The 21725-nt window shown below is 32.8% G+C and overlaps 1 protein-coding gene across 13 annotated transcripts in view; it reads right to left on the reverse strand.

Moving 5' to 3' along the window:
* Nucleotides 1-252: 252 nt before the first annotated feature.
* The window catches only part of Golga4 (golgin A4), a 96689-nt gene continuing 75216 nt past the window's right edge, over nucleotides 253-21725 (reverse strand). For 8 of the 13 annotated variants that reach the window (XM_078038148.1, XM_078038150.1, XM_078038149.1 and 5 more), the window contains 8 exons: nucleotides 21192-21305; nucleotides 19979-19999; nucleotides 19735-19803; nucleotides 17218-17293; nucleotides 12133-12236; nucleotides 7088-7174; nucleotides 4258-4320; nucleotides 253-949 (listed from right to left, as the gene is read on the reverse strand). In XM_078038148.1, the coding sequence (XP_077894274.1) occupies nucleotides 4291-4320; nucleotides 7088-7174; nucleotides 12133-12236; nucleotides 17218-17293; nucleotides 19735-19803; nucleotides 19979-19999; nucleotides 21192-21305 (501 nt within the window). In that variant the 3' untranslated portion in view covers nucleotides 253-949; nucleotides 4258-4290. Of the gene's footprint in view, nucleotides 950-4257; nucleotides 4321-7087; nucleotides 7175-12132; nucleotides 12237-17217; nucleotides 17294-19734; nucleotides 19804-19978; nucleotides 20000-20890; nucleotides 21073-21191; nucleotides 21306-21725 lie in introns of those variants that run through there. The other 5 variants (XM_078038146.1, XM_040290006.2, XM_005317356.5 and 2 more) reach the window with 2 other exon arrangements.

The following is a 21725-nucleotide window of genomic DNA, read 5'->3' on the forward strand; positions in this document are numbered from 1 at the left end:
AAGTAGCTATGATCTCCAGAGAGAGGTGGCATTCCCAAGTTGGCAGAATCTTAAACAAACACCAGGGAGTAGGTTCTTGATTTCATACACCTTCTATTTTGTTTGGACTAATTTTGAACATAAGAAATCATTCTAAATGCTCAGCTTATAGCTATTCTAATAGTTCCTCATTATATACCTCCATCCAAATAGAACAAGGATTCTTAACCATTTTGAAAGAGATTTCAACTTAGAAAGCAATACAATATGAAATGTTATATAGTAAATAAACTTTATTTGTCTGTTCCTCCAAGATGACATTGCCAGTCACAGATTCGTGTACAATACCATTATGTATTGACTATTTACAATTTACAGTAGTATTTTTTCCTCTGAAAAATATAAGTACAAAAGCTAAGTAAACAATGAGGTACTGCCATTTGGGATTTATCATGTGTACATAGCTTAAAGAACTAGTCTTTAACAAATAGTCAACAAATCAATCTAGGTAATAGTCAATTAAATGCTTTAATTATTTTTAAAAATCTGCTGTTTCATCTCAAAATGTATTGCACAAGTCTTTAAAAAAGAAAAAAAATCACTCTAAAAATAAATAAGAAAGACAAGCAATTCTTTAAAGGGAGGAGAAAAAAAATGGAAGAAACATTATTGAGTCCATAAATCAGGTTAAGTTATTCAAAATATCTTTTAAACAACATAAAACTCTTCCCAACAGAAACTGAAAAAAAAAAAAAAACTATCACCATTTCTCCACTGATAAAAATCTATTTAAAAAGCAGTCTGCAATATATCTGTGGGTCAATGTCAGATTTTTCTTAGTCTTCCAGCTGCATGAGGGACGCTGAATGACAGCTTCATTATCAAAGAGGAGCAAATGTGAAAAGTTTCAGAGCAGCAGTTGCCCAAAATCACTCTCCCCATTTCTTCAAGATGAAGATCGGAGCCATGACTGGAAAAGAAAAAGGAAATGATGGTGGATAACAAAGAAAGAAAGAAAGAAAAACACAGCCTTTTAAGGTCTAATTTTTGGGAGACTTGTTTTTTTAAGTTAAAATAAAACAACATCTAGAATCTGGGGATTGCAATAAAGAGGTAGAAATATTCTGAAAATTAAATCCCAATGGAATCTTCTAGAAATTAATGTCACTGGAATGATTCTAACTAACTGATATAGTCAGCAATCCTAGAAAACAGTGTTTTCAGATGAAATTTGGAGCTGCAACCTTCCACCACGTAACAAGCTGAAAAGAATCCCAGAGTACCAGACTGATGTGGAAGACTACCTACCACAAAGATGCAGCTCTTCAAACAGAATTTACAAGGGACAAAGAGCTTATCCCTCTCTCTCAATATGTTGATTTTTGTACATACTGCAATTCTTTTAGCATGATGTACATGGCAGCAAAAAAAAAAAAAGTGTGAAAAGCTAAACTTCATCTGGAATTAATAAACATAATGTATAAAATTTAAAATGCTATGAGAAATGAAGCCAAAATCTTCCTAGGAAAGTTTTTCAGATTCAAATACAAAAAGCCAGTGTCAAATCAAGTATAAGGTTTAAAATGTCATAAAAATAAAGATTGTGGGGCTGGGGCTGTAGCTCAGTAGCAAAGCACTTGCCTTGCATGTGTGAGACACTGGGTTCAATCCTCAGCACCACATAAAAATAAATAAAGATACTGTGTCCATCTACAATTAAAAAATATTAAAAAGATAAAAAATAAAGGTTGTGGCTCAGTGGTAGAGCGCTTGACTAGCATGTGTGAGGCACTGGGTTTGACTCTCAGCACCACATACAAATATATAAAATAAAGGTCCAGGGCTGGGGATGTGGCTCAAGCGGTAGCGCACTCGCCTGGCATGTGTGCGGCCTGGGTTCGATCCTCAGCACCACATACAAATAAAGATGTTGTGTCCACCAAAAACTAAAAAAATAAATATTAAAGTTCTCTCTCTCTCTCTCTCTCTCAAAAAAAAAATAAAGATCCATTGATAACAAAACATTTAAAATAAAATAAAATACAATAAATGACCAAGTAAGATTAACTAATGGATATAAACTTTTCATATATATTGAACAGAAAGGGGAAGTTTTAAAGTCTTCTCAATTTGGAAATGAACACTATGATCCACTATTCAAGACATACTCCGAATAGTGTATTATTTAATTCAATAATCTTGTTGGTTCTAGGAACCTAAAGAAGACATGAAAAATATCTTTTGCTGTTATTTAATAATTCCTTTGTCAGTTATTATTTTGAACCCTTAAATAGAGCTATTGTAGGAAACTAAATTCTTGGATGATTCAACAATGTAGTATAATATCAATGTCATAAAATACAAAAGGGCCAAGAGATATTTTCTAGTTTAAAAGAAAACCAGAAGCTGGGCACAGTGATGCACGCCTATAATCCAGCTACTCAGGAGGCTTAGGCAGGAGGATCCAAAGTTCCAGACTGGCTTAGGCAACTTAGTGAAACCCTGTGTCAAAATAAAAAATAAAAGGGGATGGTGTTGTGCCTCAGTGGCAAGTGCTCTGGGTTCAATTCCCAGTACCACAATATATGTGTGTGTTTGTGTGTGGGGGGTGTGTATACAAAATAAATAAAATAAAATATATGAGAAAAATATGACAACTAGATGCAATGTACAATCTTTGTGGATCCAGGATTTTTAAAAATTATGAAAGACATTATTTGAGAAACTGGTAATACCATATATAATGGTAATTCATATAGACACTATATGAATACTATATATTAGATAATATTATGTTTCCTGATTGTGATAATTACATTGTAGTACTAGGGAAACATCTTTCTTCTTAAAGATACATTTTAAAATATTTGTTTATGTTTGCAAGTGTCAAAAAGTAACTATAAAATGTTACAAAGAGGGAAAAACATATATAGGATTCAAGAGTCAGAGTAAAAAAATGTGACAAAATGATAATAGCTGGCTAATCTAGGTAAAGGGTATATGGGTGTTCATTACACTATTTTTGAAAAATTTAAAATGTTTCAAACTAAAAGTTGAGCAATCAGGTAATCAATAAAATATTATGCAGTATACATTTCCAGTGATAAGTGATAGTATTTAACTTCAATAATATAATAAGTGTGGTACTTATTATACAAAAAAAGAAAATATAAGACTTCATGGATTAGATATAGAATTTACTTTTTAATTCAATATTCATATATTTTAAAAGTAACCTAATGGAACCATGCATTTCACCATAATGTAGACAGATAGTTCTAGATATCACTAAGGCAAATTAAATGATATACAATAAAATCAAAAAGGAGATCCAAATATAGGCACAAAGGATTTTTAAGGTTTAAAGTTTTAAAAAAAGAAAGGCCATATCTCAGCATTTTAAACTTTGATACTGTTCAATAAGTACTGGCTGAATCAACAATCACAGCTTTAAATTAATTAAGTGCTATTAACTGGGATCCAACTTACTTGTGATCTGTGAAAATTATGGCAAAGTCAGAGTTAACGATGTACCCTGTTTAAGGGGGTGTTAAATCAAGTTAAAAGCAAGAATAATATGTGAAAATACACAACCAGTGTAACTCCACATCAAGAACAACCACAAGAATGGGATCCTAATTAGAAAAAGTTAGACTCCATGTATGTATGTTAAAATACACTCTACTATCATGTATACTAAAAAGAACAAATTAAACAAAAGAATAACGTGTGGAAGGGAGGAGAAGGGTTTTAAAGGGAAAAAAAAACAGTTAACTTTGTGGAACATTTTAGATGCTCAGATTTCCCTGCAACAATAATCAGAAACAGCCACATTCAGTTAATGTGAGCAGCCTTAAGAGTATCTTCAGAACAAATGTATCATCTTATGTTGAACTGAATGATCCCCAAAAGGAATAAATCTAATTTTATTTTTAATTAACCTTAGTAGTTTTCATTATTTCAAATCTGGACTTGACTGTAGTTAAGCTTTATAGTATTTTTAATTCTGGATTTGTGAAATATGTCACTTTTATCTAAAAGATTATTTTTAAAAATTTCTTCTTCACAATCTTTATTAATTTTAAAAAACACTGCTGGTGACTATTAATCTATGTATTATTAATCTATGTAACAGAATTAGCAGAAAATATTTATATTAACCCAAAGCATAATCATATGTTCATTAAATGAAAGTAAAAGAATTTCAGCAAAATGGTTAGTACCATGCAATACATTTGATTTACACAAAAGACACAAGACATTTTATTCTCCACTCACCACATGCTAACTAAGCACAGACTGACGGTTTACTCAGAAGATACCACTGCGAGGTGAAGTAAACTACAAAGCCAGGAAGAAAAAAAAGCTTATTGGGTTAGTTTTAAGACTTAGTAGAACACATAGATTATATGTGAATATGAAGTTTACAGGTTTAAATAGACTGTACTTAAATTTTTCTCAAATCTCCCCAAATCAAGATATTCAGGCAACATACAAGGAATGTGTAATACTCCCCATACTAAAAATAATATTATGTAGTTCAGATTTTATTTGCAACTTTCATTTAAAAATTTAAACAACATAATGAAAGGTGCACTTGATACTTTAAGTACATATTTATCCACTATATAAATTAGGGAGTGATTATTTCATTATAAAAGGGTTTTAACAATAACTCCAATCATTAAAGTATATATTAAAATTTGATTTACATAATCTTAGTTTATTCTCAAAAGAACCTGGCAACATGCTGATGAGTTTATAGCACAGTGTGTGTGTGTGTGTGTGTGTGTATATATATATATATATATATATATATATATTCATTCCTAAAATTGTCAATTTCATCACTAAATTACTCTTATAATTCAACAGAAAAGAACAAGAACAGTTTCAAGAATGATGACCCATGCTAAAATTTCAATTTAAAGGAACTCAATCTCAAATATAGTTTTTTACCACAGCAATCTAAAAGATTCTATGTCCTATTTTTGAATGGCCATAATCCAAAAATCATTAATTAGTGGTTTGCTTTAAAAATGGCAACACCAAAAACAGAGACTGTTTATAAAAGCTGAGTATTACCAACTTGGGAAGTATCATTTTAATTATATTTTACATTTAATGTGAAGTTAGTAGAAAGCAGCAAAATCAAAACACAAACTCGAAAATAATGTTTTGCAACACAGACAACAAATAAGATTAATATCCTATAGGAAAACTTGCAGAAGTATGCAGAATATATGTAGGATATTCCCTGTGTCTAAAAATAACCTAAGTGAATTAAGAAACCAGTGAACTAAACTGTAGGATGGCTATATGTTATACAGAATCTATATAATCATAGAATCAGCCATTAAAAAAGAATGAGGTAGATCAATTTGTAATGAGCTGAGATCATAAAATGACGTATTAAGTGAAAAAAATCAAGTTGTTGCGCACTCATTTTTATAAGATAAGTGATAAAGGAATAATTGTAAGGTTTAGGAAAAAAATGGAGCTATTCACATCATTAGCAGAGATGATCTTGGCATGGTGGAAAGTATGTAGGTGTAGGTTGAACATCATGAAGGACTCTATGTTTCTGAATTCTTCACAATTTCTTTTTTTGTAATGACCCCATTGTACCGTATCCAACATCAGAGTCAAAAGCACATTCACAATGATAAATCTGTATTTATAAATATGGATTCTACATGTAGTATTTTCACTATAAGCCTTTTTTTTTCTTTCCAAATCCACTTTGATGCATCTTCTTATACACAAAGGGAAAGGTAAACCTCATGCTGGCATGAAAAACCTTTGTACCTAAAAAATGCTGAAAAATCTTGATGATTTTATTAATTTAGGGGAGACTTTAAAAATTTCAAATAAAGAGAGGAAAAGTATGACACAATATAAGATGGGTCTAGAACAGGAACTAATCAAGAACTAGATACAAGGGATGGGGATGTGGTTCAGTTGTAGACTGCTTGCCCTGCGCGCTCAAGACCCTGGCTTTGACCCCCAGCACTGCAAAACAAAACAAAAACTAGATAAAACATGAAGGATCAGTGTAAAAGCAAAGCAGAAATAATCAACAGATCAACTGTAAAAAATGAATAGACGGGATGGGTAATGAAAATAAATCTTTGTTCATTTAAGAACAAAAACATTTTAATGGAGTCATCAAGAAAATAGATATATAGATTTCTGTGTCATCAAGTTTTACTAGCACTCTAAGGAGAAAAATGTATTCCTAGAGAAACTTTTAAAGAGAGGTTTCTTTATAAGAAAGAATGTGTGACGCACTGGGTTCGAGTCTCAGGACTGCATATAAACTAATCCACCACTAAGGAGAAGATGATTGCTTGCTTTAGTGAGGGGAAAGAAGAGAAAAGCAGCACTGGGGTCATGAAATAGATTAAGAGATTGCGGGGAGGCTATAGAGAGCTCTGCAAAAAAAAAAAAAAAAAAGGATGCAGAAAGAGACCTAGGAGCCAGACACAAACTTCACAAGCTTCAGGTTCTACGGGAAAGTGGTAACGTTCTTACCGAATTACTAGCCCAAGGCAGAAAGAAATTAAGCATGGGGAATTTTACATAATTTATGAAGTATGTGTTTGTTTCATTCTTCAATCACAGATGATTTCACAGCTTTTAAAGATGTCTGTCTACCTTTCCCTTGTAAGACACCAAAATCTTAAAATGCTTAAATTCTTTTATCTAGAATTAGTGTATATGGAAATCATTGAAATAAAGAAGTGTAATCTATAAAACATCTCTCATCACAATATAATTTGATTTGAAAAAAGTTATTACACGATATACCAAAACAAATGCCTTTTCCATCCTTTACATAAATAGCTCAAGTTCTGGAAATCCTACATAGCACAAATGGGCACCAACCTCAAATATAGAAGACTTCTCTTTCACTTGAAGTCACACATTCACATTTCCCTTGGTTAAACTTTCTTAATGTAAATTCATTCTCACTTTTCAGACTATGGCAAAATCAAGCTTTAGAATTTTTAAATTTCTTTTATCAACTCAAAGTCTTTATAAATGAAACAATATAAGCAAATGAGATAAAGTCACTGCCTATCTATAGTCTATTTTTAAAGCTTACCATTAGTCGAGCATCTTCTCTTTCCAAAATTTTCTGAGTCTGATCATCGGGGAACTTCAATACAGTGGTTATAACTTTTGCCATGGTCTACAAGAAAAATGAGAGGTCATTACTAATGGACAGTGAAGTGGAAGGAGTCTCAACCCATTCTGACATGTTCTGCTAGTGGGATTCTTAGTGCTCTCAATGGAAGCCACGAACAAAGAAGTATGATGTGAAGGTATTAGTCAAGGAACCAATACTAAAATTTTTATTTAAAAGGACTGTTTACAATGTCTGAGTTTATTTTAAGATGTATATCCAATAGCATGAAGCTGTATAAAGATCTAATGCTCTTGGCCCTTTGTCTTATTAAGATGAAACTTTATTACTCATTTATTTAAAAAGGCTTTTTATTTGCAGGAATCTATAAAATGATGTGTTACCAAAGCATATGCTCTAAATAATCAGAATTAGATGGCCCCAAGTTCAGCTTTCACTAAATCACATCATATATCTCATAAACACGGGCTACTGCATGAACATGAACATGCTTAGTAGGTACTTTTCAAGACATGCAGCACATCAGCCTAATAGAATTACAGATTACATTTTAAATAAACACGAGATGTTTTGTCTGGTAGAAAACATGATGAATTCAAAACATTACACATGGTGGCTTGCAAAAACAAGATCATAAATTGTGCAGATCTAAATAAATATACCGTAAATCAGACTGTCACCCATAAGCTCCTGGAAAATTCGCCTCAAAGGTTGAAACTCCCTATTTTGTATCAAGATGAGATGTTTTGAGGGAGACAGAGAGGAAAGAAGATACCACTTATGAAATAAGTAGGATAACAAGTTCAGTGCTTACATACAAAGTCAAGTGGCAGTGCTCTCCTGAGGATTCCTACTGTAGATGGGAAGAGAGCCCAGAAAACTGACTCTATTCTTTATTCATAGTTACAGAGACTGGGTGTGTGGGGTGGGGCCTTGGTTATTGGAAAGGTCATTAAGAAAAAGATGGCACAATACAGTTAACCAAAAGTTTTGGGAAATCACATCATTAGAAAAATAGTATAATTATTTCCAGAAAGGAAAGAAACTAAAACATTGTTTAAAAAATTCCTATTATGTACTAAGCCTAATCAAGACACTTTACATATTTCTAATATTCATTTAAACTAACAGATTACTAATACTATTCCTCCACCACAAAAATTCACATATAACAAGATTTTAGTTTGTTTTCTTCCTCCTTGTATCTTTGCCTTTACCATTCTGATTGACAGAAAGAACAAATGAAAGAAAATGCCATTTAAAATATTATTTAAAACAACTTAGTTCCTGGAGAATTCAAAGACATTTTATAAAACCCCTCATTTAAATTGTATTAACTAGAGCTGGGGTTGCAGCTCAGCGGTAGAGCGCTTGCCTAGCATGTGTGACGCACTGGGTTTGAGTCTCAGCACCGCATATAAATAAAGGTCCTTCTACATCTAAAAAAAAAAAAAGTATTAAACAGGGGCTGGGCTTGTGGCTAAGTGGTAGAGCACTTGCCTAGCATCTGTGAGGCACTGGGTTCGATCCTCAGCTCTACATAAAAATAAAATAAAGGCATTGTGTCCATCTACAACCAAAAAAAATATTTTAAAAAACTGTATTAACTACACAGAACATAATCTTGTATGTTAACCTAAAGTCTGAATAACAACTACACATGTGGCATGAAATGGCAAGAAAAATAGGAAGAAGTAACCATTTCAGTATCTTTTTTTTTATTAACACTCTGAAGCAACTTACTGTATACTATCTGTGAGGATCATTTTTAGGAAGTACCAAAAAAAAAAAAAAAACCCCAAAATGTAAGCATTCACAGTTATAGAGGCCATTTCTCCAATTTCAATACCATATTAAGCTCAAAATACCAAAAAGTCCACTTATGTTCATTATGAGAACCATACACATTTGTGCATGAGCATGTTTGGGGGAAAAAAAAACATAAAAGAATTGTGGTAGTTGTCTTTTCACATTTATAGACAACATTAAGTGGTAAACCTACCTCTAAATTCATCAGCAATTCAGAATCTGCTGCTGATATGCACCACACCCAGTAAAGCCCTAGAGCTTGCCAGAACACACTTTACCCAAGAAGCCCAGGCTCTTTGCCACACCTTGGGAAAGAAATCAGACTGTCTCTTCATATCCTCAGGCCCTGGGAAGGGAAAGTTCATATGCACCACCTGATTTAGGAATGGCCTCTCCTGCCAGTCTTTCCATAGGAAGAGGCTTCTTCAATAAAAGTTAGGATGAGAAATACCTTTTAAGCTAAATTTCAGTATCAACAATAGTGTGGAGGATCAAAATCTAAGAAAAAGAAAGTAGAAGGAGAGAAGAAAGGTGGGCTTACTTAACCTCATACGATAAGAATGTGTGTACTATATAGTCTTCTTTAAAACATCAACTGCCTGATAAAGAACTTTGTATGTAAAAGTAGATGAAGAAATAAGTGAGATGACACACAGAGCCTGCTAGAAAAGAAAAAACTGCAGATAGTCATCAAATACAAAGATTTCAACATTCTCTGGCTCATTCTAAATCACATCCTGGTCTCCATTTCAAATTCTTTGTTAATGCACAGAAATTAAGCAAAAAGCAAAAGATGTGTCTAAACAACTCTGATCTTGTCACCCCATTCTAAATCACATCCTGGTCTCCATTTCAAATTCTTTGTTAATGCACAGAAATTAAGCAAACGGCAAAAGATGTGTCTAAACAACTCTGATCTTGTCACCCTCTGCTTATACATTTCAGGGATAACCTCTCTACCATGCTTTCAGGTAAAACTCCAAAAATACTCAAGTCCCTCCACATTCTGTAGCCTTGTGGAAGCACTTTCACTTCTCAAGAGTTTTGGTTGCACTAGACTTTGTCATTCCAGAAAGTCATATACCAAATCTTGCCTTAGACCTGCCTGGGCTGCCTCTACTGACTGGGCTCATCTATCAAAATTTAACTCTATACCACCTGCTCCATGATATCCTCAGCAACCCTTCTACTAGAAAATACGAGGACTCTGTACCTCTCTTGTAGCCCTTACTACATTCTACATCACAATATGGTTAATTGAGAATAGCTCCATTTCTTACTATATAGCGAACTCCTTAAAAGTTAGGGATATTGTTAAATTCATTTTATTATCCATCACAGTGCTAAATAAAGGGCTACATGTAGTTAAGGGCCCAAGGAATGTGTAGTAAAATTAAACCAGTTACCAATTCTCCATATTTAGCTATGAAATGTGATGGTACAATGATAGACTACTTCTCCATTTTTAGTAGCCAAAAAAGTACCATTAATGAAGATAAAGACAAAGCAAGCACTATTTCTCAGCATGCACTCCTAGACAGGCTTAAGATGAGACTGCTTGTGCCAGGGGGACATCCCTTTCAACTATCTCCCAAGTCACACCCTAAACTGAACTGCAAGGCCAAGAAAACAGGCCTAGACTTGTTTAAAAATTGTTTTGCTTGTGCTGGGTCTTTCTTCAGAGGCTCAAACTCTATAGAGATCTCCAGAAAAACTAGGTTGATGCAGCCAGTCTCTCTCTATCATAGATCAAGGAAAGATTAAATTATTTACTTAGCAACAACATTTGCATTGGAGCATTAGATTCACTAGTAAATCAGGGTAGCTAAAGTTCTGAGAGCCATTTTATTATTACTATTTTTTTAAAGATATGCCTCTCTTCCCTATTAGGCAACATGAAGTAACGTCACCAATCTCAAATACAGACTGCTGTTTTATGGACACAATAAGAGAAAGTGATATCTCATTAGTTTCATTTTAAAAAGACAAGCAGAAAATCAGTTTTAGCTGTCCTTGAAAAATAATAAAAGTCCTTAAGAAAAAAAATGACACAAAAAAAGATATATTAATATATCTCTTTCCTATGACACATGTTCAAAATCATATTAGGCATTACTTTAATTTGAAAACTATTTGATATAATGAAATGCAATTATATAGATAGGAAGGATTAAAATGACTTCCAGCAGCCCTGTAACTCCTCGTGTTGAATCTCCAATCCATAAATTCAGACTATTTTTAAAGATTATTCTCTATGACTTTTCTTTTTAAATTTTAAATATATTTGCCAAATCAATGCCTGAACTGGCTTAGTATCCTATGACTCAGCAACTCCCACAAAGCCAGACATTAACACTGAGTGCTTCCAAGGATAGGAAACTCATTATTCCATTCTCAGCCAAGATACATAGATAATGTAAAGTTCCATAAAGGTAAATGAAGAGTTCCAACAATGTCCAAAGCAGAATCTGCTTAAAATGAAAAATAGTATTTGAGGAAAGGCTCATGAATTTCCCTAAAAGCATTCTATTCTATTTATGATATAGTTACCAAATGTCCAATACAAGGCTGTTTTTAAAATAGTGAAGATAAAAGTAAGCATAAGGCAAGACTCTATACTTGAGGATTTTACAATAAATTTAACATTTAGAAAACAAATTAGCCAAGTATTATTACTTACATGATGTAGCAATTTTTAAATGATTAATATTCCACATGTTCAGAAATGATTTTCGGATAGTAACTAAAGTAAACAATCTTCCTAAGAAGTCATTGCTAATTATGACCATTTCCAAATTTTACCAACACCATCCTAAAGTCTCCTTGAAAATAAAAATTTTTCTCCTAATTTTAAGATCTGAAGAAAAAAACAGCCAGAAGCTTCACAAATTATTAAGTGAAATTTTAATTTTTAGTATTTAGCATCATTCCATAGCACTTTAAAAATTAATTTTTATAAATATAACAAATATAAGCAAGATCTATCAATTCACTTTTGTTTACGAAGAGCAGCAATAATATAAGCAAGATCTATCAATTCACTTTTGTTTACGAAGAGCAGTAACATAATTAGCTATTGCTCATAATTAGCATGCATAGTCTAATAGTAAATACATGGTTATGTGTGCTAAAAGTGAAACGCATTGTCTTTTAGGTTGAGGCTTATATATCAAATCACCAGACATGATTTATACCTTAGTCTCCCGACCCATCATATATTCAAAAAGCACTTTTCGCAGATACTCAAACTCAGTAGGTTCTCCCAAGAGTGAGACATCCGTATGGTACAAATTGCTACCTGTCAAATAAAAGACAGTTCAAATTGTAAAATCAAAACAGGATAAACTACTTGCTACATAGAAAATAGACACATAAAAAAACAATCAATTGTACAAAGAGAGACACTGAGTTTAAATTAATTGTACTGTATACACGTGAACACACTAAACATTCTAACTGGTATGTTGAAAGAGAAAACAAGAATTATAACAATTCTAATTCTCCTATCTTTTTCTCCTCCTCCTGCTACTATTTAAAAAGACAATAAAGCTAGTACAAAAGTTTCATAACATTGGTACTTCTCTTCTAAATATTATGTGGTTGGCTTCAGATGTTCTACAATGACTGAAATTAACATTTTTATTTTATAAAGGATTTAGTATTTCAGAACATTTCTCTAGTTTTTTCTTTTTTTTACTATTCCAATCTGAAAGCACTTAGTTTAAGTTTTCAAAACTATTTTGAAACATGGGATAGATAATCTGAAAGTGCATAGAATATTAATGCCATTACAGTTTGAAATATATTGATTTGACATCTTAAAAAGACTTAAAAAATCTGTTAGTCAAGCTCTCCTTCAATCTAAAAATAAAGCACATAAGTCACACACTGACAATTTTTTTTAAAAAATTTCTTTTTTAGATGTTGACAAACCTTTATTTTATTCATTTATTTATATGCAGTGCTGAGAATTGAACTCAGTGCCTCACACATGCTAGGTAAGCACTCTACCACTGAGCCACAACCCCAGCCCACACACTGACAAATTTTAATCTGAATAAATTAATCTATGCATCAGGCATATACTTGTGCCTATTTCTAGCAATATGGTACAACAGATAATCCCTCTGTTACCAAGAAACATCTAGATATTACATAAAAACATTTTAAAAGAATAAAAAAAAAATCCCTAAAGGGGTAAGGGACCAGAGGAAAATGAAAACTACAGAAGTAATAGCAAGGCAGACAGGAATCTGGGGATGCCTAGGGGTAAAAAAAAAAAAAAAAAGTCCACATTGAACAGTTTTGTAAGAAATAGAAGACCAGCTTAGGGTCCTTGCAATGTGGGAGTGCCAAAATACAGACTCTGATATAAAACAGGGAACTCTGCCTGAAAGGCAACTTATTAGGAAACCTATCCTTGCCTCTGCTTGAAGTAGAGGGGAAAAAGTAGCTCCTCTGAGATTGTGTAACCAGGAACTTACTCTTAGAATACAGGACTCAAAGTTAAAATTTTTTTTCAGGCAAGGAATTCTAAAACTAAAAAATTACATTTGTTTAAGACTGGTTATGCCCAATATCTAACAGAAGCAAATGGAAATTCTTTCTGACAGAATCCTTCATCAAACAGTTCACACTCAAATGAGTTCTCAATATAGAAAGAAAAAAAAAATCATCACATCACAGGAGGTAAGCCCCCATGAGCAAAAGTTTGCAGAAAAAATAAACAACAGATATATAACCCAGAAAGATCCTGATAATGAAACTGTCACATACAAATTATAAATTCACTGCTTGAAATGTTTAAAGAATAAAAGACAGTTTTTGTTATGGTTTGGATCTGGAATGTCCCCCAAAGGCTCATGGTTTTGAAGGCTTGATGTCCCCCAATTAAGAGATGGAGATTTGGGGGAGTGATTGGATCATAAGGGCTCTGACCTTATTTACGGATAGAGATTCATAATTTGATCGCATTATTGAGAGGTGATGGAAACTTTAGGAGGTGGGCCTAGTTGAAGGAAGTAAGTCAAAAGGGGATCTTTGAAGGGTGTACCTTGTCCCCACACACTCTTCCTTTCTCACTCTGCTTCTCCATTGCAATGAAGTGAGTAGCTTTTGCTCCACCAAGCCCTCCCACTATGATGTACTGCTTTACCACAGCCCAGAAACAATGGAGCCAGCCACTGAAACCTCTAAAACAATTAGCCAAAATACATCTTTCCTCTTTTGTTTTTCTCAGGTATTTTCTCATAGAGGTGGAAAGCTAACACAGTACTGAAGAAGTAAAACTAATTGTAAATGACATGATTTTATATATAGAGAATTCTTAGGAATCCACTAAAAAACTATGAGACTAACAGGTAAGTTCAATACTACTGCAAGATACAAGATTAATAAATAAAATTCAACTGCATTTCTATATATCTGCAAAGAACAATCTGAAAGTTTTAAAACATTTTTAATTACAATAGAATCAGGAAAATAAAATTCTTAGCCATAATTTTAGACAAATATAAAACTTACACTCTGAAACTACAAATGCTTAAAGAAATATAAAAGATCTAAATAAGTGGAAAGACATCTCACATTCACAGATTAGAAGAAAATACCTCTAAAATGGCAAGTTCCATACATGACTGAACACAATCCCCATCAAAATACCACCTGGCTTCTTTGCATAAATTGACAAGTTGATCTCAAGACTGATATGGATATTCAAGAGACCCAGAACAGTCAAAACAATATTGAAAAAGAACCAAATTGGAGGACTCATTGTTGGCAATCTTGAAACTCAATACAAAGCAACAGTATCAAGACAGTGTGATACTAACAAAGAGATATATTATTAATACCTAGTATATCTATGTACTCTCTCTCCCCTCACCCCCTTTTATTCTCCAAGTGGTAGAATCCAAGTGGTAGAATCCAGAGTCCAGAAATAAACATATATACATACAACTGACTTTAACAACATTGCCAAGATAATTTAAAAAGGAAAAGAATAGGATTTTTTTCTTTTCTTTTTTTTTTTTTTTTGGCGGCGGGGGTGGGGGTGGGGTACCGGGGATTGAACTCAGGGGCATTCAACCATGGAGCCACATCCTCATCCCTATTTTGTATTTTAATTAGAGACAGACCTGAGTTGCTTAGCACCTTGCCATTGATGAGGCTGGCTTTGGACACATGATCCTCCTGCCTCAGTCTCCCTAGCCACTGGGATTATAGGTGTGTACCACCACGCCCAGCAAGAACAGGATTTTAAACAGCACTGGACAACTGAATATCCATATACCCACAGAAAATAAAGTTAAATCCCTTCTTCACACCATATGCAAAAATCAATTCAAAATGGATCAAAGATAAAAATGGAGAAGTTGAAACTATAAAACTCTGAAGAAAATATAGGAGTAAATCTTCATGACCTTGGATTAGGCAATGGTTACTTAGATATTAACACTTCAAGCAGTCAGCAACAAAAACAGATAAAATGAACTTTATCAATATCAAAAACCATCAAGAATGTGAAAAGAAAACTCACAGAATATGAGAAAATATTTGTAAATCATTTATCTAATGAGAGACTTATATCTAAAGAGCTCATGCAACTCAATAAAAAAAGATAACCCAATTTAAAAATAACCAAAGGAGATATACAAATGGCTAGTCGGTACAAAAAAATGCTTACTATCAACAGCCATCAGGGAACTACAAACCAACATTACAGGACACTACTTAATACCGATTGGGATTAGAAAAAGACAACAATAAGTGCTAGCAAGAATGCAGATAAATTGAAACCCCCATATTTTCCTGATGAGATTTTTGGAATATGGTATAGTCACTGTGGAAATCAGTCTGAAGTTGGTGATAAAGTTAAACATAGACCATAAGATCTAGCAATCTCACTCCAAGGTATACATTAAAGAAATATGAAAACATACATTTACCCAAAAACATGTACACCAGTGTTCAAAAGCAGCATTATTTATAATAGTCCCAAAGTGGAAACAATCAAAATGTTCATTAACTCAACTGATGAATGGATGAATAAAATGTGGTATCCATACAATGGAATATCAATCATCAACAAAACAAAAAAGTACTGACTCATGCTATAACATGGATGAACCTCAAAAACATTTTACTAAGTGAAAGAAGGCAGTCATAGATAATCACAAATCATATGATTCCATTTATATGAAATGTCTAGGACATGCAAAATCTAGACACTACAATGTAGATTAGTTTTTCTCTGGTTGGAGGGAATGGACAGAATGAAGGAAGATTAATAAAAGTTATGAAATATCTTTTTGGAGTGCAAATATAAAAGTTCCAAATCTGAATATAAATAATATAAAATGAAATCTAATAGCATGAGAATTAAAATATAGAATGAAAGGAAAAAAAATAGAATGAAAGGAAATCTCTGAAGAGATAATCACTGTGAATTTTCCAGAACTAATAAACATTAGAATCCACAAATTTAGAAAGTACAATGTATACCAAGCAGAAAAAGTTAATCTATACCTACACAAACTATATTAAAATTGAAAACATTAATGAAGAGAACATCTTAAAAGCAATCAGAGAATAAAGATTAGCAACTGGAGTCAAATGATCAGAAAAATGTACAACCAGCATTTCAACATTAAAATCCAAAAGACCATAAAATAATAATTTCAAATTGTTAAGAAAAAAATCATTCTCAACCTAGAATTCTATGCCTAACAAAATTAACTTTCAGAAAAGAGAAACTGACCAGCATGGTGGCACACACCTATAATCCCAGCAGCTTGGGAGACTGAGGTAGTAGGATCTTGAGTACAAAGCCAGCCTGAGCAAACGAAAGGTGCTAAGCAACTCAGTGAGACCCTGTCTCTAAATAAAATACGAAATAGGGCTAGGAATGTGGCTCAGTGGTCGAGTGCCCCTGAGTTCAATCCCCAGTAGCCCTCCAAACCCAACAACCCCGCCCCCCCCCAAAAAAAAAGCAGAGAGAGAGAAACTCCACTTTTTAAATGCTCTCACCATAAAGAAAAAAAAAAAAAGCTAGGTGAGGTAATGTACATTAATGAGCTCAATTTAGCCATTCTAAACTGAATAAGTATTTTGAAATGTCATGCTGCAAACAAAAAATACATACAATTTTTATTTGTCAATTAAAAATAAAAATGAGAAAAAATAATATAGATTAGTAAAGACAAAAACTTTTAAAACCATCTATAAATCTACCAATAAGAGATAATCATGGATTATATGACCTGAAACATCATTCTTACCTTTGCAAGGTGTTCCCACAGTTGCTGCATATAGGTTATTTTCATATTTCTTTAAACGGTCTTCTAAATTATTAATCTAAAAATAACAAATATTCAAATCATATCATAAGATTTGCACAGAAACCAAATGTAAGAAAAATATGATTACTGTAGCCACTAGGTTTTTTTTTAATGCTGAAGACAAAGTATAGGTAAGTAAAATTAATTTCTTAGATTTAAACCAAAAGACAACAAAAGAAAAAAAAATAGAAAGCTGTGCATCAAAGGACAGTATTAGGGGTTGGAGCTGTGGCTCAGTGGTAGAGCGCTTGCCTAGCATATATGAGACACTGAGTTCAACCCTCAGCACCACATAAAAAAAAGAAATAAAATAAAGATTGTGTCCATCTACACTAAAAATTCTTTTAAAAAAAGTAAAAAAGACTACCTACAGAATAGGAGAAAATACTTAGAAATAATATATCTGATAAAGAATTTGTATCCAGAATATATAAAGAGCACTTTATAATTCAACAATAAAAAGAAACAACCCAACTAAAAAACATGGGCAAAGAACGTTAATAAAAACGGCCAACAAGCAGAGGAAAAGATGCTTAACATCATTTAGTCATTAGAGAAATACAAATTAAAACCACAATTATATTCTACTTCATAAAGACTCAGATGGCTATAATCAAAAAAACTTAGTAAGGATGTAGCAAAATTGAAAGTCCTTACACATTGTTGATATAATGAAAAATGGTGCTGCTGCTATGGAAATATTTTGGCAGTTTCTCAAAAAATAAAAGAATTATCGTATAACACAGAAATTCCATTCCTGGGTATACATATACCCAAAAGAATTAGAAACAGATTTCAAACAAAAACTGTGTACACAAATGTTAGTAACAGCACTATTTGCTATAGCAAAAAGGTAGAACTACCCAAATGTCCAACAACTGAAGAATGGATAAACAAAATATGGTATATCCATACATTGGGATATTATTTAGACAGAAGGAGGAATAAAGTACTAAAATATGTTAAACACAGAGATGAATCTTGAAAATATTACGCTAAGTGAAAGCCAAACATAAAAGGTCATGTATTGTATGATTCCATTATATAAATACCCAGCACAGGGAAACTCATAGAGATGAAAAGCAGATTAGTGGTTGCCAAGGGGTTGAGGAAGGAGGTAACAGTGAGTGACTGTTTAATGGATGTGAGATTTCCTTTCAGGGTGATGAAATGTTATAGAACTAGATATAGTGAATGTGAATAGTGACTGATATTTATGAATAAACTAAATGTCAATTAATCATATACTTATTAATCATATTATTAAATTGGAAAATTCTATATGTATTTTACCACAATAAAATCACAAGTATAAAAACTTTGTGCCATAACAGTTTTGAAGATTTAAGGATACTAAAAGAAGAGAATTTTAAAGCACTAATCTTAAGAATTAAGGAAAGGACTGGGGTTATATAGCTCAGTGGTAGATCATTTGACTACCACTAGATAGCATTTGACTACCACAAGGATAGAAACACTGGGTTCTATCCTCTGTACCACATTAAAATAAATAAATAAAATAAAGGTATTATGTCCATCTACAACTAAAAAAATAAAAAATAATAAAATTAAGGGAAAAGTTAAAGTCCTGAAGAAGTATGGGGGGAAATGTAATAGTTGAACAATGTACCTGTTGTTATGAGTTTAAAAATATGAAAAATTTGAAACATATTCAAATAAAGAAAGTATAGAACAATTAAAGACCATAAACCCATTTATCACCCAATTTCAACAATTATCAAGATTTGTCTGGGGCTAAGGATGAGTGCTTGCCTAGTATGCATGAAGCCCTGGGTTTGATCTCCAACACTGCTAAAATAAAAAATAAAAAAAAAGAATTTTGTTTGTGTATATTTTCAGAGAACTGGTAAATACCTGGAAATTTAGCCTTCAAACTTAGCCTACTGACTTGAGCCACTATTGATCCAAAGTTTGGAAAAAGACTTCACCAAGGATCAAGTTACACACACAAATGTGTATATGTGCTTGTGTTGCATGTCTGGGATTATACCCACACATATTTAAACTGCAGTACATATATTGTCTTTGGATAATAGATGGACAAGTCTTATTAAATTAGAACAATTTATTTAACCACTATGAGAAAGCACCAAAGATGATGTCAATATATTTTCCCCTGATAAACCAAAAAAAAAAAAAAAAGTTCTTTTTAGAACTTAAGTTATTAAGTTGTGTTATACAAACACAAATTGTTACCCAAAATGTTAAACACTAGAAATAATAGGATATAAATGTTTTTGTTTAAATATATGTGATCATGAATTTATAGCGATAACCTCTAGCACCTCTGGACTTGGAAATAAATTTCCCATGTAAAAAGAATATCAAAGTCAATTATTAGATCAGTTGTTTTTGTAAAATCAGTTAAAAGAGATCCAAGTCCATATTAACATACATTAAGTTAGTTAAAAATAAATAGCACTGATTAGCCTGTACCTGTTCTCTGAACTCTTGCTCTTTCAACTTGGAATCACTGATTAAAGAAGTCTTCTGTGCTAGCTGAGTCTGAAAGAACAAAAAACAGATCTGAACTGTATATGGGTTTCATCACTGTCTGGACACATTTCTTTACTACTCGAGAAAATCTTCCTCATTAAAACATTTTTTTTGTTTTAGTTTATTTTAAAAAAAAAGCATTCCTAAAATGCATTCTTTAAATTCACTGAACAATTAATCTTACCTGTAGTGCCATAATTGTTACCTGAAAAAGGCAAAGCAAAAATAATGAGTGAATGCAATAAAATCTGCAAGTAATAAAACAGAGCAATATGAAATTACAGGGAAATAAGTCAGTACTACAGTATTAAGGGAGTGGTCAGATTTGAGATAAGGCATTTTAAATATTTGCTTTCAAACATGGTTTATTTTGCTATTTAAAATATCTACCCACAAACATAGGTGAATACAAAGAAAAAGACTACAAAGCCAATCACCAAACTTCTAACAATGATTACTACATAAGGAAGGTGCCCCCGCCCATACAGGCTTCATGTTGTATACTTTTGCATTACGTGACTCTTTCCACAATAAGAATATGTTTGTTGGGCTGGGGTTGTGGCTCAGTGACAGAGTGCTTGCTTCGCACGTGTGAGGCACTGGATTCAATCCTCAGCACCACATAAAAATAAATAAATAAATGATTAAATATAAATATTGTGTCCATCTACAACTTAAAAAATATTAAAAACAAATGTTTGCTTATTATTTGTAAAATTTCTTTATTAACATCTATTTGAAACACACAGGGAAATTGCTGAATTACTGTGTCTTGGAACTCACTCTTTTTTTCCTTTTTTTGGTACCAGGGATTGATCTCAGGAGCACTCAACCACTGAGCCATATCATCAGCCCTCTTTTGTATTTTATTTAGAGGCAGGTTCTCATTGAATTGCTTAGCCTCTTACTTTTTGCTGAGGCTGGCTGTGAACTCGTGATACTCCTGTCTCAGCCTCCCAAATTGCTGGGATTATAGGCATGAGTTACTACACATGGCAGGAACCCACTCTTTACTATGATCATAAAGTATTTTTCCTGGAACTCAACATGTGTGTATAAATCAAAATATCTAGAAGCTCGGTATGGTAGTGTGTACCTGTAGACCCAGCTACTTTGGAGGCTGAGGGGAGGATCACTTGAGCTCCTGCTTGTTCCAGACCAGCCTGGGCAACACAGCAGGACTCCATCTCGAAAAATAATGATGCCTAGTAGATTTTTAAATTCCCACCACAGTGTGAGCCTGGACATTTTATTCAACCTCTTTGATTCTTTTACTGTCTGTAAAAGGAGACAAGAATCTCTTGAAAGGTTTGTTAGAATTAAACGAGATGCTACGTATGTAGGTCAAGTCATAGAAATGACAATGTTTTAAAAAAACACACTTGAATTCCTCTCACATTATCATTGCCAGAATTTTCCTCCTGTTGAAGCTTTTGCTGATATTTCTTCTGTAGTTCCTCAAGCTGAGTTTGCAAGTCCATTACTTTGGCAGTCATTTCTTCTTCACGAGCCTTTAGAATAAAAAATAGTAATAATGTGGTAGAGAGGCAGCATGGTGTAGAGAAAACTTAGCTCTGCAGGAGAAATAAACAAGTTTTTGAGACATACAGTACTATTTGTAATTAATTAGTATGATCTAAACAGTTTCCTCCATGCCCTACTTTGAGCTCCAAGCCCTTTCCAATGCTGCTCACTATTCCCAGGATAACATTTTTTACACCCTCACTCCATTATCCTCACCAAATAAAGCTCATCAAACTGTTTCTTTGCCCTGAAAATACAATCTTTGAAGGTTTGAAGCATGAGATTATAACAGTGTGTTGTAACAACTATAATGCCTTTTCCATATTGGGATCTGACTTTCAGAAAACATTCAAAGAAATAAAGTAACTTGTATAACTAATTAGAACAAATTTTAAAGTTTTTTTTAA

Source organism: Ictidomys tridecemlineatus, chromosome 2 (assembly GCF_052094955.1).
Source record: "Ictidomys tridecemlineatus isolate mIctTri1 chromosome 2, mIctTri1.hap1, whole genome shotgun sequence".
Lineage (NCBI taxonomy): Eukaryota > Metazoa > Chordata > Mammalia > Rodentia > Sciuridae > Ictidomys > Ictidomys tridecemlineatus.